The following is a 24369-nucleotide window of genomic DNA, read 5'->3' on the forward strand; positions in this document are numbered from 1 at the left end:
ACACTGCTGAACATCTCTCGTGGTGTTCACTGGACTTGGAAAAGAACTGGCATGGATCCAACCATTCAGGTGGGATATTGGAATGAAAATCCTCCCTGGGAGGGTGGAGAGGCCCTGGCACAGGGTGCCCAGAGCAGCTGTGGCTGCCCCTGGATCCCTGGCAGTGCCCAAGGCCAGGCTGGACAGGGCTTGGAACAGCCTGGGACATTGGAAGGTGTCCCTGCCATGGCAGGGGTGGTGGCACTGGATGGGCTTTAAGGTCCCTTCAAACCAAACCAGTCTGGGATTCCTACACAGACTCAGCTGAGTAAAGGTGAATTTTGAGAGCTGACTTGGCTCAGCAGGGCTCCAGCAGGTCCAAAAAGCTGATTCCAGACTGAGCAGCTCCAGCACCCAAGAACCAGCAGAGCTGGGGGTTTTGGAAAGGGAGCACCTGCCCAGGGAGCTCACCAGGGCTGAGGGCAGAAGGACAAATGGATTCTGAGCTGCAGGGCAGGAACTCCATCATTTGACAAAGAACTCACATAAAATCCCACTCCTCAGAAAGCAGAAGATCCATTTTCTCTGACATCAGTGTCACACCTTGGCTGGTGGCACGAGAGGAAAGCTGAGCTCTCAGGACTGGGACAGCTCCATGGGACAACAGAGCCAGGATGACCTTCCCTGGGAGCTGGTTGGAGCAGCCTCCCCCAGATTTACCATGAATTGAACTGAATTTACCCTGCTCTGGGCTCTGTTTTACACTCCAAAATTAAAGAGACTGAAACACTTGGAAAGCACATTGCAGTTCTGGACACCAATCCCTAAGCATCACCTCCCACTCCCTGAGGCAAAACTGATTTTTAAAAGCCTCAAAATGTATCAAATCTTGCACTGTTTTACTGGGACTGTGACAATCAATCAGGAGAAGACAATCAAAGAATATTGCTACTGAAACAACATTTGCTGTTGCAAAATTATATGGAAGAAATAATTAGGGGAAATATGCAGTTCTTCATAGGCAAAGGTAAATAGACACCCTGGGAATATGAATGGATCACGTATCATAATTTGAATTTATTCTGACTACTCAAACTGTCATAGATGAGCTGTTCAGAAAAAATCCAGAAAAAATCACTCTGAGGAGAATTTCTAGCAAAAAAGGAAATCCCAAACACATTTTGAAAAGGCCTCGGCATTACAGAGCACAACCGTGATCCACAACAATTACTCCCACCTCAAAAGGGAATTAAATTCCTATTTTTTGCCATTGAAACATCACTTCTCATCCCTGAAGGTAATTCAAGGACCTCTGTTCCACCTCTACCAAGAACATCAACACCAGTTTAGGATACTTGTCCAGACAGCTGACAGATGAAAATAAATATTTCCAACTCTATCCCTGTTTTCTACCCTTAAGAATTAATAAGTTTCTTAAAGGACAACTTTTCTATATTACTTCCACCCTAAATTATCTCCTGTTTTCCTGAATTTTTAATTTTTTTAAAATACATAATTTTAAAAAATAACTGAAAAAGGAGAATTGCAAAGATCTTTAACAACAGCTCTGTTTAAGTCCCAACCACTGCTGATGTGCTGATAAACAGAAGTAGAATAATAAACTGATCCATTTTACAGCGTCCTCAGTCTGTACATATTTGTCCTACAAGAAAAACATGAGAATTTAAATCCATGGCATAAAACCAGCATTAGACACCAAATTGATTCATTACTTCCCAATGAAATCCTTAATACCCAAATCTGGAGAACACATCATTTCAGAACAGAAATGAACAAACAGGATGGAATGAAACAAAAATAATTTCCATAAATTTCATCCTCTTTTCCCATCTCATGAATTTATAAACTAAATCAAATTGTCAGGAAAGAAGTGATATTTCCTGGTGAACATTTTGATTGAAGCAACCTGCAGACAGAGTTGAGAAGCAACACCTATGAGCCAACTGCTGACATGAAAAATGGGGAAAAAACATAAATATAAGCTATAAAAAATTAAAAATACTCCATATTTCATCTCACTGAAGTAATTTATTAGCTGAGTAAATTATGGAGGAAATTTTGGGCAGTTCTTGCACCAGAATATTTAAAAAATAAACCAAGTCAGCTACAATTGGGTGTCTGTTGATTCCCTGGTCCTGTCAAAGCCTTCCCACTCCCAGCCAGGGAGGCAGCAGCAGGAAGTCCTTCTGCAGAAGTTTTCCTGGAATGTTCATTTTTGCCAGGGGATTTCTATGGCCCAGTTTGACCCCTTTTTCCAAGTCTAATAATCAGCACACTCCTAAACAGCCCAGGAATGCTTTGAACAACCCAGAACTAGAGCCAGTACTTCTCACAGCAGCACAGAGTCTGGGTTGGGAGAGATTCTTAAAGCCCACCCAGTGCCACCCCTGCCACGTCAGGGACACCTTCCACTGTCCCAGGCTGCTCCAAGCCCCAAAGTCCAGCCTGGCCTTGGGCACTGCCAGGGATCCAGGGGCAGCCACAGCTGCTCTGGGAATTCCATTCCAGCCTCTCCCCACCCTGCCAGGGAACAATTCCTAATTCCCAATATCCCATCCAGCCCTGCCCTCTGGCACTGGGATGCCATCCCCCTTGTCACTCCATCACTTCTAAAGGATGTCTCTCCACGTTTCCTGTAGCTCCTTCAGGGCACAGTTTGGTCACCCCAGAGCTTCTCCTGTCCAGGTGAGCCCCCCCAGCTGTGCCAGCCTTTCCTCCCAGCAGAGCTGCTCCATCCCTCTGCCCATGCTGGTGCCTCCCCTGGGCTCTCTGCAGCAGCTCCAGGTCCCTCCTGTGCTGGGCCCAGGGCTGGGGCAGCTCTGCAGGTGGGGTCTCACCTGAGCCCAGGGGCACAGGGGCAGAATCCCCCCCTGCCCTGCTGCCCACGCTGGGGCTCAGCCCAGGGCACGGGGGGGTTCTGGCTCCCAGCTCTCACCCCCAGCACCCCCAGGGCCTTGTCCCTTTTGAGCAGCATCCACAGTAAACCTCCAGGCCCCAAATGAGCCCAGGGATAAGCAGACAGAGCAGGGGTGTCCAGCCCTGTTCTGTGACACAGTCAGTGTTCAGCCACGTGGGCACAGGAATCAATACAAATCCACTCCTCCTGTTAGAATTTGTGCAGAACATTCCACAAGGGTAACAACTTCTGACAGAAGTTCCTCAATCTGGCAGCTATTGGATCTAATGGATCACCTCTCTTCTCATATGAAAACACAAATTTGGAATAAACTCCTCAGAGCGAGGTCTAATTTGAGCAGATGTCATTACATGTGCCTGGGCCTGATCCAACTCAGATTTGTACTGCTGGCTAATCTAATGTCTTAGACCTGGGATTAATGACCACCAGAACAGCATCAGCACCCAGAGAATCAGCAAAACACTGCTGAGACTCATCATCAAAATCTCATCATCCACCTCGACTGCACCCTGAGCTGGAATGGCCAGACTGGGCCTAGACAGCTTAAAAATGGCCAGACTGGGCCTAGGCACTTAGCATAAAATTGGCCAGACTGGACTTAGACACTCAGCCTAAAAACGGCCAGACTGGACCTAGACACTAAGCCTAAAAATGGCCAGACTGGGCCTAGACACTCAGCCTAAAAATGGCCAGATTTAATTCCAAGCTTTATTTATTGGCTGCAATACCTTAACTTAGATCTGCACACTACATCTCCATTGCCAGACAAACCAGGTTGGTGAAGATAAATTTGAAAAGGATGGTCAAAAACTGAAGGATGGTCCAAAATATTCATAAACACATTAGGGAGCTGTAAGATTGTCTAAAGATGTGGGAAAAAGCTATGTGTGGGCAGGGAGGCATAAAGACAATGGCATGAGCTAGATTAAACATCAACTGAAGCACTTTCTCCCTGGAAACATTTCACAGGAATGATGACAACATGTAAACTAATAACTTGAATTTTTTCCATTATAGAAACACTACAAAAAATAGTGCACCAAGTAAATGCAAAATGCAGAGAGTCCTCAAAGTGCTTTTATGGGAAAAATAAGAAAAATCAAGATAAAATCACAGTTTGGTCCCTTCCCACATCTACACATACACCGCAAACTGGAAATGCTGTTCTCAGAATCCCTGGAAATGGTAAAACTAAGATGACTTTCCTTCATAAAGCTGATTTTTGAAAGATAGGAAGCAATAGGTGAAAGTATTTTTGTTTAAAATTAAAGTTTGAGATGCTCATGAAGGCAATACAAGAATATAATGGAATCATTTAGGCTGGAAAAGCCCTCCAAGATTGAAGCACCTTTAAGTCATTAATGAAGCAGGAGGGAAAAGCAGGAAATGAACATTCAGCCACAGCTCTTAAGGAATGCATTTCTTGATACACCTGTGCTCAGCCACAGCAACCTTCCAAATTGATTTTACTAAATAACTTTTCCTGGGATAACAGGACTCTTCCTTCTTTATGGCTAATTAGTTCAATTCCAGCCCCACCCTGGTGGTCACTGAACATTTAATTGAGTAATGAATATTCAGAGACATCACTCCCAGTCCTCATCAGCACACCTAAGCCCATCTCTGGAGGGAGGCTACAGATTTTGTGCCTCTGGGGACATTTTCCCTGTGGATTGTCCCTGAAAACCAAATTAAGCCAGTTTGGACCAGCATGGAAAACATCAATGTAATCACATCCATTCTTCCAGCATTACAATATAATAAACCTGAAAATAAATTGGTTGAAGAGGATTAGGGGGAAGAAACCCCACAGCTTTGTTTCCTGCCTTTTTGTGTCCTATTTCCCATGAGTGCCTCCCCACAAGGGGTTATGGAAGGGGATTTGTAGCAGGGTCACACATCCTCTGCTTCCCCTGGAAGTCAGGCTGAAGAAAGGTTGCTGCTGAGAGAGCAGGAAGATGAAAAGGTGGAAAAATAACACTTGGATCACCTATAGCCATGAAAGCTGCACTTCCATGTGTCAGACACCCCCAAGGAACATGGAAGAGAGCAGGAGGTTTGGGATTTGCTCCCATTATTCATTAGAGCACTCACTCATCATAAGGTAAGCAGGGAAAAAACCCCACCAAAATAAAATCGAACCACACCAGCACTGACTGATTTTTCCAGGGTGGGAAAGAACACAAAGCATTCCTAACTGTGAATATTTTTGTTCTGGACAGAGCACCAAGATGCCAGTTCCTATTTGTCCTCACATTAGGGGAGTTCACTTTGGTCTGCTTGTTTCCTCTACCCCAACGTCTGCTTTCTCTTCCAGATTCTAATTTAATCTCTAAATCTTTAAATCTTGCCTTGTAGAAATCTTTTCCCAAGAGTATACTTTCCATCAAAAACCCTGACTTGAGATTCAAAGCCCTTGAGAATTTCAGGCTGCTCCACATGGAGGCCTCCAAACACTTGGGGTACACTGGCAATGAGAAAGTCTGACCTAGGAATAAGACTCATTCAGGCTTTAAATCAAGTTAAAACCAAGTCTCAAATCCAGTAATTGAATAAAAAGAAATCCATGGGCGAAAATAACTCTCTGCCTATAAAAACCATCCAGAAAAATTCAGTTTTATTCTTAATATGATCTGAAATACCATCACTCAATTCAGTTCAACACAGGAAAAATCATACAATAATTCATTTATTCCTTCAGAAAGGTCAAGTTCACTCCTTCCGGATTGCTCACATGAGCACAATTATAATGTAATTTACTATTGTACCTAAATTACTTGATATAAAGAGATATCCATCCCATGGCAGGAAACTGTCAAATCTTAACATCTCTGCTGATTTCAAGAACATCTTTAAAGGTCAGGCACGGTACCTGTGCGCCTGACTGTGAAAACAAGCAAGAGTTATTTGGGAAAATGTTTTTATTCTGTGAGATTTGCTGGTCTCTGACTTCCTGTGAATTAGGAATGATTGAGCTCAATTTGCCATGGCACAATGGAACTAAATATCTATTCCTAAAAAGCAGGATTTTCTGTTTATTGCCAGAACACAATGGCCACATGCACTGATGGAATAAAATGTCCCAGCCACTATTTTACAATCTCCATCGTTACATTGCAAGCCATTGCAACCCCAACAACAGACCCTTGGAAGCAACAGTGCCATGGAAGAACTAAAATAAGGATGAGATTTCACATTTTAAGGGAGCCTAGAGACTAGTTGGTATAGGCAAGAACAAAATTAGGTGGATTTTTATTCCTGCATCTCTTGGAAATCCCAATATAAAGTTTGGTCACTAGAAATGTAGAACACCATGCATTCCTTATTACATTTTGTATCTCAGACTGAGTTGGGTTGGAAGATGCCTCCAAGCTCATCTCATTCCAACTCCCTTGCTGTGGGCAGGGACACCTCCCACTAGACCAGGTGGCTCCAAGTCCTGCCAAGCCTGGCCTTGGACACTTGCAGGGATGAGGAGTTCACAACTTCAACCTCTCTTTCTAAAGGTTTCCACAAAGTTTTTTTTGATGGCAAAGCTGGTTTGGATTTATTTGTAACCCCTTGCTGTTAGCACAGATTTATTTCTAATGAGAAGGAAGGATGAAAGGCTATGAGAGATGAGCTATGGCACCCAAACCATTTCAGCTGAGGGGGTTATTCCACCAAAACTGAGCATGCCACAAGTGGAACACGTCAGGATTCAACAGCAGATTGCCAAGAACCAACACATCCAATTCAAAGAGCACATCCATCTTCAGAGCCCTCCTCTGGACTCCCCTGACTGCAGGGAAACCATCCCAGGAGGAGGGAAAATACCCTGGTTTTAACAGCCACCCCACTACCAGAGCTTTTCAGCACACAGGTGTACTAAAAATTGATTTATTGAGGAGTTTTACCCATAAATGCATTTATCCATCTGACTTTGAGCAATTCCAACAAGGAATTCCTCCCAGAATAACAGCAGAGAGGTTCCACCAGCATCACCTGGCTTCATTCACCATCGCAAGTAACCATATCTGATAGACCACAGCCACACAAAGCACAAAAACAGACCTAGCTTGCAAGGTTAAAATAAAAAAAAAAACCTAACCACACAGAATAAGCAGGAAAGAGCAGTAACTTACTCTCAGGAGTAACAGCTGATTGTAACAGGGTAAAGCACTTCATCCCATCAAAGTACATTGCATAAATGCAATGCTCAGACCACAGATTAACAATCTGAGAACTCTCTGATTTGTCAGGAGAATTAAAATACTGAAAAAAGGGACATTCATTTTCTTTTGAAATTTCTATGACTACAACCAAGTTCTTCCATTTCAGAAGTGTCCATCAACTCATGATCCTAAACTTAGAGGGAAGCAACAAGCAACCTTCCAAAATCCTCATGGGAAACCCAGAAGACCACTTTGTTAACAGTCCTTTCATGCTGCAGAGTAAAACTTCAGCTTTATTGAAACAAAACCAAATAGTGACCAGAACTTTGTCCTCTGGCACCGTCCCACTGACTTCAGAAAAATTAAGAAGGTCTGTTTGCCACAAGGGCCTTAAAGAGTGGTTATAAATAATTTGTGTTATAAATAACTGCGGGGCACTCACCGTTGCGACTCTCCTCGTCAATGGGAACTATTGTGGCTGGAGGACCTGCTCTGGCCAACTTGCAATCTACAAAGATGAAAAAAAAGAGTTATTTCTCATTCCAAAAGTAGGATCTCTGGGGTTTTGTTGTTGGGGTATTTTTTTAAAGTCAGCATATTTGGCATGCTGAAGGCAAGTATTCCCTTAAATGTGATGCAGGTATGAGCTACAACTGGTAGTAAAGTTATAATCATAAATGTTCAAAACAGAGCTGTTTGCTTATCCCTAACTCAGAGAAAATTTGTAAAGCAAGGGAGGATGTGATCAAAAATGATCTCAGGAATGATCCATATTTAAAACACCTAAACTGCAAAAATATTATATGGTTTTCCTTCTTCCTTTGCATGCCATGAACAACATCCCTTAAATCATAGAATCATGGAATGGTTTGGGTTGGAAAGGACCTCAAAACCCAACCTGTCATGGGCAGGGACACCTTCCACTGTCCCAGGCTGCTCCCAGACCCAATGTCCAGCCTGGCCTTGGGCACTGCCAGGGATCCAGGGGCAGCCACAGCTGCTCTGGGCACCCTGTGCCAGGGAAGGATTGTTGTCACATTCCACCATGATCCAGATCTGTTTGTGTTTTTCTCCAGAGATCCCACCAGGAATCTCAATGTGAGTCAGGACACAGAGAATACGATGGAAATTTAACCCAAAGAAACAGCAAAGGAATGATTAAAAGGTATAAATCATAATTTAGGCTTCACAAAGAAACAAACATAATTTGTATTTAACTGCAACAAAAAGGATCTACTTAGTGAACGGAATTTTAATAACTCTAAGGAGAACACAAATGAAAAGCAGACGAGCAATGTTCAGGAAGTCATATTTTGCCATCTTACCCTCATATTGCCAGTCTGGAGTCAAAAGTTTAGAGTCATCAATGGAAGCAGAGCAGAATAACGAAAGAAAATAAGTAAGAGTTTGTTGGTTTACTCAAAAGAGAGGTTCAAAGATATCAAGCAGTACATGCAGAGCTAGCAAACACATAAGTGTAGCTTTAAAATACATAAAAGCATGATCACCACATGTGATGGCTGTTTTAGGACCAATCAGGTTTTCTACATTAAACAGCAGAAAACCAATATCCCCTTTTAAAGCACATGGAAATAAAAGTTCATTAGGAAGAGCTTTTAATTTTCCAAGAGCATCATTGACTCAGTGAGAAAAGAGACAACCATTCTCCTTCCCAATTCACCACTCAGGACTATGTGAGATTGCCCATGGTTTTATAGACCTTAAGAGGGTCCTCTGAGGCATAGCTAACCCAAACTATATTTATGTGAAATTATACCTTCTAATCAAACTCTGAGCTCAAAATAGGAAAGAAATACTCAGGTATTACTGGTTTGGTTTTTTGAGGTGTATTTTTTACACACAAATCCCAACAGAAAATAATCTGTAAATTAAACAGAAGAACAAGCTGAGGTAAATTCTGTTTCTCATGTTATGGTAAAAATTACACATTTGTGGACTTCAAAGGATCCAAACACTCTCTAATTACCCCAGCACAGACAAGCAGCTTCCTGTTGCCCCTGAGAAAAGACTTCCAAGACCACCAAGCACAACCTGTGACCAAACACTTCCGTGCCCACTTCACCACTTCAAAGCATAAATAAAATCACTAATGCAGGAACTCTCCCCCTCCCTACTCCTTTCATTCTGATATGGCGTACTTTGATACATAACAATTGAAAATTTTCAGTTTGTTTGGGTTTTAAGAATTTAAGTATTATTTTAAAGCTTTTTTGTTTTGCAGGATTTAACAGAGCAAATAAATCACCTGGAAAACCACATCTTTCATACCACTGTAGTTTCCTACCAGCACACTGTGTGGGCAGATAAGAAATGTTTGCATTATCTATATGAAATATGGCCTTTTATTTTTTTTTTTTCCTGCTCTCATTTTTTTCACTGGATACAATAAACCTTCCAGGGCCCTAACAAAACCAACTTTAACTTTTTTTCTAGAGATGCATGTTTTCATTTAAAAGAGGTTCAGGATTTGGGGAACTGAAGGACCCTCCAACAAATTCTTAATTAGGGCAAAGAAGCTCAACAACAAAAAATTTACTGCCACTTTGTTTTCAGGAATAGCCCTGCTATACCCCATACAACAGCAATTGGAAAAAAAAAACAAAAAAAACCAAACTAAATATCCAAATAAAAATCCAAAGCAAAGACCATTTTTAAGTCTTAAAAATGCCTATATCTTTAATGAAAGAATAATCAACAATTTTTTTAAAAAACTCCATGGAGCATTCCCCCATCTTCTCTGTTTCCATATTTTCTCCCTGCTAGGTATACCAGTGAAAGTTTCAGCCAAATCAGACCAACTTGTAGTTTATATTCAATGAAAAAATATCAAAATTACAAGCCAAATCACATGTCCACATTCACTTTTCCATCAAACACACCTGAATTTCCAAAATGATTAACCAAACATTGTACAGTGCATTTAAAAGGAATGTTCAGCATTTAAAAGGAATGTCCACCAATCCAATGTGGATCTTGAGAATCTCAGAGAAAAGGCAGGGCTGGTCAGTGAAATTCAGCAATTTACAGAGGATTTATTGCAAGTGTGAGCAGGTGAAGCAAGAAAATTTATCATGAGATAAATTTCAGTGAAAAGAAGAGATTAGAGGAAGAGCCGGAACTATGGGAGGGGAAAAAAAACCAAGCAGAATGGGAGTAGGAAGCTTCTGGATTAACCCATGGCACCAACAACAGATTTGTGAAGAAGTTTTATTGCATAGATAAAAGTTTACAAATTATTTCACATCATTTCACCATGCCAGCACTACCCAAACCTCCTTTTTCAGTCGTTGCCACCTCACCCTTCCCTTCTGCAGGAACAAACCTGACAGAGCCACAGACTCAGTTCCACATCCATCACCACACCCTGAACAGATAAATCTAAAACTGCAGTTTGACACAAATTTCCAAGTCAGAGACAATAATTTTAATGAAAAACCTTGAAGACAAGTGGTATGTTGTAAATATATGGAGCTCCTTGGTTTTTTCTTCACAAAATATAATCAATAAGCAGCAATATATGGGGTCAAAAAACCCTAAGCTGTGTTGTACAACCAGGCACCAGCCAGAGATGGTGGGAATTCCTGGGGACATCAAAAAAACATCTTTGGACTGAGCCAGGTGCAGAGAAAAGTTATCAGGAGGATGAAGAGTCTGTCTTATAAAGATGACAGAAGTTGGAATTTATTTAATCAAGGATAATGGAAACTCTCTGGAAATACACTTGGGTAAATGAGCAAGGAGGAGAAAATAAGTTCCTTAACCTAAAGAGCAACACCAATGAGCAGTGTCCCTTAGGGCTCCAGAGCAGAGGGGCGCCAGCCCTCAGAGCATCTCCAAGGCCTCCTCAGGACTCACTTCACTTCTCTCAATTTTTTCTCCAGTATTTTGTTGATATGATCCTCAACAGAAATTATTTCAGCACTAAGTCTGCTTTATTCAACCCAAAAATGCACAGAATAGCTGCAGCCCCAAAGGTGACTTAGGAAGGAAATATTTCCACAAGACTTTAAACACAAAGAGCAGAAGGGTGCCCCATGTCACTGTATGGGCCTTGGTAGAACTCTTTTAGCCATTATTTTACCTCTTCCAATTTTACACTGCAGTTTATTACCAGAATGTATTACCAGAACATGTCTCTGTTCCAATTTTCTGAACAAAAAAACAACTTGTCCTTGAAATTCCTGGGCATAATGGAGTTGTTTTTGAAGTCAAATCATGATAAATCAAACACACTTTAAAAAGGAAAAGCATTCCATAAATGAGCTTCCCTCCCTACAGTTTTCATGATGCATTTTATGTTTAGGCAGCAATGCTGGTAAATGGGATCTCAGGGCAGCAGTGCCCCTGCCCCAAACTCCTTACAGGAAAGGCAAATAGAACTTGCTAAATAAAACAACAAGCTCTGAAGGCTTTCCTAAGACCTTGCAGCAAATCATTTCTGTTCCTGTTGTTAACTTCACTGTTTTTCCTAACAGTGCTTCTGCTTTACCCTTCTTTAATCAGGAGAAGGGGATAAACAAAAGGGCCTCTCTCCTTGGGAGCAAAGTGAGAACCTCTTTAGCAAACTCTCCATGTAACAGTGTCAAGGCTCAGCTCGATTTGGTTTCTGCTGGCTAATTTTCATTATTTTAATTTCTAATTATTTTTAATGAGGTGGCTCAGAGGAAACCCTCAATCACTGTCCTAGGTGAGACACTCAGCAAGGTCAAACAGTCTGAGTAGAAACACAACAACTTGAATAATCAGGTATTCTCCCAGCAGACACCTCCTGGATCATCTTCCTTTCACCTCTGAAACCCCTTCAAATCTCCTTCCCATCCAGCTTTTCTAATCCCTAGGGGACTTCTCTCTGTTTTACAGCTAAAAACACAGAAAATAATCCATAAAAAATAAAACAATGGTTAACGAACCAGCTAATAACAAACTCCCAGTGTGGGGAACCAACAGGCAACACCCAGAGGTTTGAAGACACCCAAGAGGAGAGAGCTTCTAGTGGGAGATGGAAAACCTGAATGGTCTTGGAGGTTCCTTCCAACCCAGAGCATCCTGTGACTCTGTGGTCACAAAAGCTGGGGTTTGCCTGACAGCCAAATGTCCCCTCCAACCACCCCTGTGTCCCACAAACCATGGGGGTTTGCAGTTTCCAGCAGCTCCCGTTCTCTCTTCATTCCCACCATCCCAAAGGCCATCAGCACCCTCACAGGGCTTTCACAGGGTTTTCCACACCGGTCTCCTGCTCCCAGTCACTGCAGGGACTCTCAGGATGGTTTGGGCTGGAAAGAACCTTTGGGATCCTCCTGTTCTAACCCCTGCCGTGGACAGGGACACCTTCCTCTGTGAACAACAGGTTGAGGAGCAGCTGGAGACACCTGAGCTCCTACACCACTCTCTGTGTGTGGAGGTTGCCAGGCTGCAGCAGATTTTACACATTTCTCCTCAGAAACTTTTGTGAGAGGCCCCATACTCACCCCTCCTCACAGGGACAGCTGAACCTCACACACGGTGAGCCTGACAATGCAGACATCCAGGTACAGGTACAGGAGTCACAGCCACCCAAAATTACATTTATACTCCCCCTACCAAACACAATCCCTTGGAAACCCCAAATAACCACTCATACTTCTTATACCTCTAAATTCCAGCTCAATAAAACATTTATGAGGTGGGAGCAGTATCAGGAAAGGGTTATTCTGGTCTTTGCATTACATGGCTTCAAAGTTTATTAAGAAAAATAGCTTAGCCCACAAAGCCCTAAAAATGTAAGTGGCTTCAAGCACAAAAAGTCTCCCCCAAGACTCGAGAGTGGATTTGTATTTGTATTAACAGAGCACAGCTGTAAGAAAAAAGTTCCCTAACCTAGTCCTACCCCTCCAAAGACAAAAGGAGTTTCACCTTGACACAAAAAATTAGTGAGGAGCTCTTCAGGGAGAACAGCACAATCATCATCTGGAAAACAAAAGCCAACCTGAACTTTCCTGGGACACAATTCTGGAAGTAACTGCAACCTCCTCCTGAGCACTCCTGAAATAAAATTGGGGAAAAAAAATCCACTTCCTTATGCTAATCACCAACTCTTCTTCCAGCTGCTGCAGAAACACTCAATCATTACTCTGAGTTATTTCATTATTTGTCTTAAATTCAAGTTTCCTTTTATTTAGTCAGATAAATTATTCCATTTGTTTTTATTTAAACAGTCACAGGGAGTGCAATGGGCAATTTCAAGCTCCTGACTCAGTTCCTAGCAGATACTCAGCCCAATTGAAAAGATTTTCCATTTAATAAAGTTCTACCCACTAACTGTTGAAGGAAATTATTTTATTTGCTGGCAGGAAAAAAGTTTATTTTTTATTTTTAACTGAAATGAGGATCAGACTCTAAACCTTGTCAGTAATTGTGGAAGGCTCCTCAGCATCAATCCCTTACTTCCTAGGGCTGCCCACAAGACAGGAAAGAACAAAGTATTAACTCTAAAATTTGCTTTTTTGTTAATCTTCCCAAACTCTTCCTGAACCCATAAGAGTGTGCAGCATCCAGAACATCTTGTTCAAATTAAGATTGCTCCAAATCATGGCTTATTCACATGGTACCACCCCATCCCAGTGCAGGAAGAAGCAGCATCCAGCCATTCCCTCCCAACCTTCTATTCCCTCCATGGCTCCAATAAACCACTTTATCATCCCCAAACACTGCAGCAAACAAGAATTTATGGTGAGTTCAGGGCTCTGATCTGCTTCAGTGACTGTGTGCTGTCAATAAGACAAATGGCAAAATGGAAAATTCTTCAAGGAGACACTAAAAGCCACTTTCTTTGATATGCATGTGAAAGAAAACACCTTGAATGGCACAACATCCAATACAGAGAAAATTTCTGTGGGAAGGAGGCAATGACAACTGGGATACTACAAAAAGCCTAACCTAGCAAGCAAGTCCAAATTATCTCCCACAAAGTGGCAGAGGGGACTTTTCTAGGACCTAGAGAGGAGCTAAAAGGTTGGATTTGTTATGTTGTTTCTTTCCCTCTGTGTTTATAAGCATTTTAATTTAGCTCTAGAGAGAATTAAACAAAGCCAACTCTCAACATTCACCAGTTTTAGTTTCACGGACACTCTTTTCTTCAACCATGACTCTTTCCATTGTGGAGAGAGGAAGAATAATAGAGCTTGTGAAACAGAGTTTGGAGAGTCAGAGATGAAGAGGGGCTGAGAAAACTGGGGCTGTTCAGCCTGGAGAAGAAAAGGGTGTGTGGAGACCTCACAGCTCCTTCCAGGGCCTGAAGGGACACAGGGGAGCTGGAGTGCCAGGACACAGGGAATGGGTTCAGACTGACACAGGGGAAATTTGGATGGATATCAGGAAGGAATTGTTCCCTGGCAGGGTGGGCAGGCCCTGGCACAGGGTGCCCAGAGCAGCTGTGGCTGCCCCTGGATCCCTGGCAGTGCCCAAGGCCAGGCTGGGCACTGCCTGGCCCCAAAGGCTGGACTTTGGGGCTTGGAGCAGCCTGGGACAGTGGAAGGTGACGTTGACATTGCAGGGGATGGAATTTGGGATCTTTAATGTCCTCTCCAACCCAAACATTCTCCAATTTTAAAGTATTTAAAGGCTTTTCTCCCCATTTCCTCTACATGGTTAAGCCCATCAAACACTTAGAGAAGTCTTGGAGATGTGAAGTGAAAATCACCAAGTCCCATCCTCAAGCCTGAGTCACCAATAATACTGTGGCCATTTAAAATAAGGACTTAATGAGCAAAATTTTAAGGAGAGAATTATTAATGAGGGAATAGACACTTGATTTCTGCCTGACCACCAGCTGGAAATTAAGAGTTTGTGTGTGTGGCCAGTACTAAAGGCCAGTGATTGACTAAAACACTGCCAGCACCAGTACCACAAGGGTAGCTATGCCCCTGAGGTGGCTGGTGATGGGACAAGCTGCTGAGAGAGCATAATTCAAGACATCTCCATCTTTCACAACCCCAGCCTGGGGTCTTTTCTGGATTGAAACCCCCAGCAAAGCTCCTGAGAGCTGGCAATGCCTGGGAAAGCAAGAGCAGCTTTTCCAACCTGGAGAGGCCAGCAGTGAAATTCCTGCAGGCTGATTTAAAGCACCTCACATTTCTCTCTGCCTGAACAGGTATTTCTGTTCCCAGCTGCACTTGATTCCCCAAAACACCCCAGCTGCTCCTGAAGGAAGCAGTGCTTTGTCCTCACCTCCACTTCCACTCAGCAGGGAGCACTCAGGGGGGGAAAAACACAGCCATGAAAGAGTCTCTAAAACTCCATTTACACACTGAGGGGGCTCATAAAGAGCCACATAGAGCCATACATTTAAAGTGGGTAACCAAGCAACCCCAGAGCAGGGGAAAATGCCCCGCCTCGTTTCCTGTGTGGCCATTCAGCTCCACAGCTGGGCAGCTTCAGAGGAGCTTGGCATAACCTTTTACATTAGCTGGCTTGTGCTGCCATGGCTCTGCATTGAGAATGGCATAAGAAGGGCTTTCACGGGCTATTTGCAGCTCTTCCTGAGAGAAATCCCTAATTGCAGAGTCTGGGAAGGCACCCCAGCAAACCTGAGCTTGATTCAGACCCATCTGAGATCCTGCTTAAACCTCCTGAGTTTGTGTGCTTTGATCAGAGTTAAGCCCTGCCCTAAAATTTGGAGCTCAGGCATTCCAAGGCTCAAGAGAAAGGTGAATTTGTGGCTGGGTTTGGTTTGAACTGGACAAAAAGTGAGGCTGGGTGACAATCCAGTGCAAAAAAAGGACAAAAAGCAAATAAAGACCATTATGAAAAGCTCCTGTTCCATTTCAGGACACAGAACCCGATCAGCTAATTTATCTCATGGCTTTATTCTGCCATTCTTTTATTTTATTTACAGATACAGTATCTCTAAAGGTTTGGGACCTGCAAATTGCCCTGCCAGTGCTGTGCTTTGCTATTTCATTTTTACAGCTTGAGATGAACGCAGAGCCATCCCTCTTTCAGACATTGTGCTTTTAGATTGAAATAACTCCCCATTTTACAAGCAGTTTTGGAGTTGACAGGAGTCTTTAAAAATCATACTTGTGCCTGAAAACACTGTAAAGCACATAAAAACATGATACTATGCCAAGCAGCAGCTAAAATTACCATTACCAAAAGGCATTTTTAAGACCATTAAAAAGCACTGGATGAGTCGAGAGAAGCTGCAATACCTTCAGAAGTGCTTTCAAAAATTGATTAAACCTGCTTTTAACCATTCCTATGCCCCTAGCATTCAAATTTCATCTTATTTTTAATATTTGTTGAGATTGCATTTTCCCTATTATGCCTGTAATGCATTTAAGACAGAGCTCTCATAGAGGAGGGTGAAAAAATTTATAATATTGGAACTTCAACTCATTCTTGGGACTATAAGCAACTTTTAAAGTAAATTTTGACTGCTGTGGTAGCAGTAACAAAAGCAACTTGGGAAAAGCATTTGGAGATACTCCTAACATTTCATATTATTGGAATTTCTTTGAAATCAACTAAATTGGCATTTATTAACAGAAACATGATGTGAGTCAATATCATTTATTCTTGCCATATTCCTAAAGGGTAAATTTGTCAGGTTTACATCTTAGGTTAAATATTGAGCTTGAAAATCATATTTAATAACCAGGCTTCTCAACTTGACCTGAAGAATTTCTCCTGTTTCAGTCCAGATTTTTATATGTCTAAAACAGGCACAAAACCCCCTCAGTTTGTATTCTACAGAACTGATGGCGATGAGCTGAGAGAAAGAAGCATTAATTTTTAAAGTAATTTTAGGGGGAAAAAACCTCCATGGAATTTTGATATGTACACAGGAATATGATTCTCTGTATAAACAGATGTCAAATTTTAGAATATTTCAATACCACATGAACCACTGAATGTATTTTTACCACTGAATGTACCAATACCACTGAATGAATTTTTGGGGCTGTGATTTCAGTGGCTTCCTTTAAAAAGCAGCACTTTATAAATTGGGATAAGAAAGAATTACAGACATGAAACCTCCAACTTTGGAGTTTTAAAATTCTAAACCCCTCCCCTCAACCTAAAAAATTAGCAACATCCACATGTTATTCAAAAAAATGAATCAATTGTCTGCTAGAACAATTTTGCTCCACTAAAGTCACCTATAAATATTCCAATAATTCCAGAACCTTCCCCTTGGTGCCAGTCTTCAGCAGGTAACCCAGGAAAACGGGTGCTAATTAAGCTGCCACTCCTAGGATTGTTTGTGTTGCAGAGAATTAACCACCTATTTGGGGAGATTTACATATTGTGCCTAGAAATAGCTCTCTCCTGACATCTCTAATGAAGGCAATGTTGATCAACACCTCCCTGTAATTTAATCAGGACCTCAAGCAGCACTGGCAGAAGGTGAGGACATGGCTTTGCCATCCCAAGACATCCCCTTGTCTTAAAAGGCACTCAATTCCCTCAGCTCTTCAAACTCTCCCTTAAAAATTGCTAAAAACACCCCAAAAAACAGATTGCCACAAGTACATCTTAATTAAAACAATGCCATTTTCTCCATTTTTTTTCCCCAAAAATGCAACCCTGTTCTGTAAGAACACATCCTACAGTTGTAGGACTGTCCTGAATTATCCACCTGAAAGCAGGGAATCCTAGAATTTCTTCGTTCTATCCCTGCAGGAACAACCATCTGCACCACTGAGGACTCACCTGGATGTTTAAAGGCTGGACCTTGGCTTAACTAAACCACGATTTAATTCCCACTGAAGTTAAGAAAGGATTCAGTGCTTTGGAAAGATTTTAGATTTTGGAATCTATAATCTTTGGAAAGCGTATAGATTTTAAGTATCCAAAATTAGCAACCAAAAAATGCACCAACAGGGCCAAAAATGTTGGTTTTAAGCCCATTTCCAGGCAGGCAAGCAGTGGCAAAACCTGGGAAATGGCAGGGAATGAACTTTCGACTTACACTGGAGGCTTCATAATGTTACCTCATTTTGCACAGAGAATTCTGACACAAAGTCAGGGATGGAAAAATTGCCCAGCCAAGGACATGCAAAGTGCTGGACCTTGGTACTGTGGCTTAACTAAACCGTGCTTTAATTCCCACTGAACACTGCCATGAGCTAAGACAGGGTGCTGTGCTTTGGAAAGGCTTATAGATTTTAAGTATCCAAAATTAACAACCAAAACAAGGCCCAACAGGGCCAAAAATGTTGGTTTTAAGCTCATTTCCAGGCAGACAGTGACAGAACCCAGGAAATGGCAGAGAATGAACTTTCTACTTACAATGGAGGATTCATAAAGTTACCTCATTTTGCACAGAGAATTCTGACAAAGAGTCAGGGATGGAAAAATTGCCCAGCCAAGGACATGGAAAGTGCTGGGCCTTGGTGCTGAAGGCACCTAAGAGATTGTGCAGCTCCTGAGTCCCGGGCATTGGCATGTCCCCCATCCAGGAATAACATGGAATAAGGACACTTCCCAAGAAGTGCCACCTTTGGAAGTGTCTCTTAATGAATTGTGGTCCAATGGGGTCAATAATTGATGCCTGAGCTGATTTCTGACCATCCTAGAGCCAGCCTCTGTTCAAACAGCCTGAGTTAATTAGGAAAGCAATGAGGACTGCAGGGCTGGAGAGCCACAGAGAGTTATTTGTGGCTCTCCTGGTGAGCTGCACACTTTGGAGATCTAATTTGTTGAGTAAAAACCAAGGTTATCTTGGTTTTAAAATTAAAATTGTTCCCAGTCCACAATGTTTTAGAGGAGGCGTGCTTTGGCTTCCTGTACCATAGTTTATCATTCATGTTTTGAGGTAAATTCACAAAATATCTCCAAATTTGCAAATAAAACTCAAAATACAAACAAACAAAAAAGGAAAAACAACCCAACCCAGAAAACAGCAGGAGGAGAAGGGGGGAATGCAAAGTACTTTCTTCACATTTAATGCTAGAAAAACCTTTTGGTGAAAAGCATGAAGGGGAAACTTAAACCTTTTTTTTTTTTTTTTCTTAAGTGCCTGTTTAATAAGAAAACCACATCCTGAGATGGAAGGACAGATCTCTGCCATCTTCTCTTACTCCTGCCACAATCTCCTTATCATAATCTTTGGAAAGTTTGGGCCCTATTAATCCAAAACTGTCTGGAAATGGCAAAATTGTGAGAGCTTTTGTTTGCCTTTGAACCAATTTAGGATTTGTTTTAATGAATGGAAGGTTTACAGATATTTCCTCGGTAAATGAACTCTGTGAGGGAGGAATTACAGGATGGGACAAAGGACTGTTGGACTTGGCACCTCTCAGCTCACAGTGCTGCCAAGCATCCACCTGGGGAGGATTCCCAAGAAGTGATGCTAAAATCAGAGAGGAATAATGGAATTATGGAGTCCCAGAATGGTTTGGGTTGGAAGGGACCTTAAAGCCCATCCAGGGCAGGGACACCTTCCACCCTCTAAACACCAAAAGACTCCTTCCAGAAACTTGAGTCAGGATGATTTTTTGTGGCTTATTTTTTCTTTAATAATGTGGTGAAAATAAAATGTAAGCATGGTACACCTGCTGTCTGAAACCTTTAACATCAACCAACTGATAAATTGCAAGGAGAGAGCTGCTGGGTTTCTGCTACATTGGAAAAGACATTTCATATCCCTTGCAATATTGACTCCAGAGGCTGGAAATATTTACTTCTCCATTTTTACCTCCTTAGAAAACACTTTCAAAAATAAACACCTTACAGGACAACCTGATTACCATCAAAATCTCTCTGTCTGGCTCCACTCTCAGGAGAGTTGGAGGCACAGAAAAAATATCATTCCCTAAAAGGCAGCAGCAGAGGTGTCCAAGGAAGGGCTGGAGGTGGCACTCAGTGCTCTGGGCTTGGGTACAGGTTGGATTCCCTTTTCTTGGAGGGCTTTTTCAACCTCAAGGACTCCATGAAATGGTAGAAAAAAAAAATCAAATTCTGCTCCTGGTGCTGGAAAGAAGCTGAACTTGCATTTTGTGTTTGTTAACCTATGTACATTAATTTTATTTTAATTTACACATGCAAATTAGCATAAAGTGCAACTCAGCTCGTTGCAAAGACAGTCAATTAAAAAAATAATTATAGTAAATAAGGAGGATATTTGCTGGCAGAAATTAAGACTGATCATCTCTTCTTGGAAGAATACAACTCAGTGTTTTGGCTCCTATGGAAAATGGGAAATGCCAAAGGAATCTCAGCCTCTGCCCATCAGTGATGTTTCCACAGACCTAAGGACACATGAAAACCTTCCCCAAACATCACCTGCCTGGAAAAGACAGAATTAGAAGCTATCCTTGCTAAATCAACCCATTCCAGGTGCACATCCAGAAAAGTTTTCCATCAGCAAGGATGAGCAGCAAAAAAAAAAAAAAAAAAAAAAAAAAAAAAAAAAAAGAGTGTTTTTTCTTAGCTGTACAAATTATAATTCATAAAAAACACATGAGTAATTTGGGCCCACAGGCTACACAGAGGCCACCAGCAGGAGGACAAAGTGATGCCTAAAGCTGGACTCAGTTTAATTTCTAATAGCTGGAAATAAAAGGATTCAGGGCAGCTTTCAAATCCTTCCTGTAAGGTTTTCCCCTCAGAGATAGCACAGGAAATAATCCTGCAGATGAGACAGCAATTGCATGGGTATTTCTGTAGGATTTAAAGTCTTCTTAGCGTTCAGTAATGCCCAAATTCTTCTCCTCCTAATTCCCTTCAGTTTTTGAAGCCCTATTTTTTGATTTTATCTCACCTACAGCCACTGATAAAGAGGCAGCACACCTGACACGGAGCTGCTCAGCCTCTGCTCCAGCTCCAGGCTGGCTGAAATGGAGAGCTTGATTAATTTTGTATTAGCCAGCTGCACAATAAATCCCAAGCCATTGATTACAAGGGAAGAACAAGCAGATAAGGTATTTTCTTTGCAGACCTCCAGTATTTAATTATACAAAGGTTCTATCCACAGGGTCGGTGAGAAAACAACTGAGCACAGCTCTGGGAGCTCTTTATTATTTTCTATGTGTGATTGTTCATGTTCTTTAAGTGTTTTTGGTTGGGGGCAAGATTCTGGTTCATGATGGGTTTAGTTCTGGATAAAGAAGAAATCAGACGTTTATCTGAAGCCATTCACAGTTTGCATTCCCTGGCAGTTTGTTTGTAACTATTTCAATTAGCAGACAAGAGTGGGGTCAGTGATTATGTGGAGTGAGTTTGGATACTGAGCAGTTCAATGATATTTAAAATACTCTGGTTCCATCAGGCTTCTTGCACTAGCAGAGCCTCTCCTCACCTGTTAATCACAATCTCCTGAGCAGAATTAAAACACCAAGCCTTGGAAACCAAAGTGCTCAGCCCCCTGGAGCTGGAAAAGCACTGCTGTGCCACTCTCCCCCTGATTTTAGCTAAACTGATCAAATTGGAGATATGAGGAGCAGTTGACTGGAGCAGACAAGGCTGTGTCATCCTGATTAGCTCCATTTGATTACAACTTCTTAATTGCTCCTGTGCCTGAGATCATTAAGTGAAAACAGAGGGGGAAGATTCCCTGAATATTCCAGATGGGATATTGGGAATTAGGAATTGTTCCCTGGCACAGGGTGCCCAGAGCAGCTGTGGCTGCCCCTGGATCCCTGGCAGCGCCCAAGGCCAGGCTGGATGCAGCCCATTCTCTAAGTTACAGTTTCACCTTTCCTAGTTTTATTTTCCCCCTTTCCTTCTGTAAATGATACAAAAAATGCACTTGCACATCATTTGTATTTGAACATCCCATATATCTTATCTTTTCTAACATATGCAACTGTAGGAAGTTTTCACAGCCTTGAATTTATTTCCACAGCAGCCATCAATCACTCAGAGATGTTATTTTGCTGGCTTTGTTGATAGAGATTTTGTTTATAGTTCCCCCTTCACTGAAAAACCATATTCTATAAGATGTGATTATTAGGAGAAACTCACAAAGTACCTTTGTCCTGGTAGGAAATCTATCCCAATTAAATGGGGCAGCAGTGAATCCTGTGGAGCACAGCACTGCAGAGTGAGAAGAGACTTTTGTTTGATAGATGGATTAGGAGCATTTACGTGGAGTTCTCTGTATATTTTCTATAAATACAACAACAAGAATAAAAAAAATCCAAAATAAATTTTAAAAACACCCCAAAGCACTGAAGAACCTGTATCCTTTGTGTTTTTGTAACAGTAGAGTAACTGCTCAAAATCATAGAATAATTTGAGTGAAAAGGGACTTTTTGAGGGCTATTTTTAGTTCCATCCCCTGCCATGGCAGGGACACCTTCCACCATCCCAGGCTGCTCCAAGCCCCAAGTCCAGCCTGGCCTTGGGCACTGCCAGGGATCCAGGGCCTGCCCACCCTCCCAGGGAACAATTAATTCCCAATATCCCATCCCTTCCTGCCCTCATCCAGTTTAAATCCATTCCCCCTCGTCCTGTCACTCTACATCCTCATGAAAAGTCTCTTTCTACAAAATGTCTCTTGTCTTTTATAGAAAACCCTTCAAAAATGTCAAAGTCACAAAGAACACTGCCGAGATTTGTGCAATTGTATTTGCAATAAAAAATAGTAAGGGAAAACTTGGAAAGCTTAAAAAACCCCAAACCATTGAAGAAGGAGCAAAGCTGAAGTTTTTGACTTGTGGATGTGAAACTTCACCTTCTAAACAAAACAGCAGCACACTAAGCTTTCTAATAATTCAGGCAGCAAGATCCCAACCATTTTATCAAACAAAAAGTCTGAGGAGTCAAGAAATTTTTGCATAGAGTAAAATCTCTTAGCAGTAGTAAAATAAAACACTAGTAAAATCCATTGGGTTTTATGCTAGAAGGTGGGAAAATAGAATTTCAACACCAGAAACTTTCATTCAGCACCATTATGTGGAATAAAAAACCTACTCCACTCTGTTTTCTTTTCTTTTATTTTTTTCCTCTAAGTTTTTTCAAAATTTCCTATGATTTTGCAGTAATCAAATCTTGTGCTGTGTTATTTAGAATTAAATCAAAAGCCTGGCCACTTCTCAAGAAACACAATTAGGCTGCACTGGCCAACTGGTCACAGAGAAAAGTGACACCAGGCAACACCAGAAACCTTGGTTTAAGTTAAGACCAGCTGAGAGATCAAATTAAATGTTTAAATTAGGGAGCCCCAAGATATTTAACCCTGTGTGTTCCCCTCTAGGACCAAATAATTCACAATTCAAAAATTCTGCATAGAAATAAGATGTGCAATTATCCCATGGCAGACTTGCCCAGTAAGTCAACTCAAAAGGGACAAATAAATCAAATATTTCATGCTGTATCAACATTGCTAGCAAAATCAGCAGATTATAAATCAGAGACTAAAAATGAAGATATTCTGGTACAAAACCAAAAAATGTCTCAGATGCCATGGGCTGCCCAGGGAGGTTTGGAGTCCCCATCCTGGAGGTGTCCAAGGAAGGGATGGAGGTGGCACTCGGTGCTCTGGGGACAAGGTGGGGATCAGTCCCAGGTTTAGAGGCTCTTTCCAGCCTAAATAATTCTGGGATTTTATGGTCTCCTGCTCTGAACATTTAAAGATGGCCAAGAGGTTGCAATTTCTTGAAGTTAAACCCCATTCAAATGTTTTTGAAATGAGAAGTGATCATGGAGCACCATTAAATTCACAAAAAGGAACTGAAACAATATTGAAGGCAAACACAAACACCACAACCCTCTTCCTGTGCAAATCAGCTTTCCAGGATAATTCAGACTAGAACTAAACCTTCAATTGCAGAGAAATCCTATTTCTGTCTAATCCAATTGAAAACCACATTTTCTCTCCTTGCTTCCTTTCCCACCTCCTTGGCCCTCCCCACTGCAGTCCTGTTAAACAATGTGCAGCAGGATAATTTGGCATTATTTAAACATTTGATTTCTGCCTACATATTCAGCTGTTCATCTCCCTGCCAATTTAAAACTCGCCATGCCTCAATACACTGTCTAATAAATACTGCAAAGCACAGAAGTTCTTTTTTGTTCTTACTATTTTTTCCCAAACTAATCCAAAAGTTGTCTTTTCAGCATGTTAAAAAAGGAGGGAAAAGAAAAAGGAAAATTGTCTTCCAGCAGAGATTCTCCAGAAGAGATGAAAGTGTTTGGCTGGGAGTGATCACATGTGGGCATTCAAAAATTACAGCAATGTCTGTGGCAAAGGTGTGGGGGAGAATTTGGTTTGGGGTTCTTGAGGGTATTTTAGGGTTTTGGGTTCAAACCCCCAGATATTTCCTCACCATGGGCATTCCATGTAAAATCCCA

At 41.7% G+C, this 24369-nt stretch overlaps 1 protein-coding gene across 12 annotated transcripts in view; it reads right to left on the bottom strand.

Moving 5' to 3' along the window:
- The window catches only part of PCDH15 (protocadherin related 15), a 630962-nt gene that overhangs the window by 233974 nt on the left and 372619 nt on the right, over positions 1-24369 (bottom strand). For 7 of the 12 annotated variants that reach the window (XM_074544551.1, XM_074544552.1, XM_074544553.1 and 4 more), the window contains 2 exons: positions 8397-8411; positions 7514-7579 (listed from right to left, as the gene is read on the bottom strand). In XM_074544551.1, the coding sequence (XP_074400652.1) occupies positions 7514-7579; positions 8397-8411 (81 nt within the window). The remainder of the gene's footprint in view (positions 1-7513; positions 7580-8396; positions 8412-24369) is intronic. The other 5 variants (XM_074544560.1, XM_074544559.1, XM_074544556.1 and 2 more) reach the window with 1 other exon arrangement.

Source organism: Zonotrichia albicollis, chromosome 7 (genome assembly GCF_047830755.1).
Source record: "Zonotrichia albicollis isolate bZonAlb1 chromosome 7, bZonAlb1.hap1, whole genome shotgun sequence".
NCBI classification, from domain to species: Eukaryota; Metazoa; Chordata; class Aves; order Passeriformes; family Passerellidae; genus Zonotrichia; species Zonotrichia albicollis.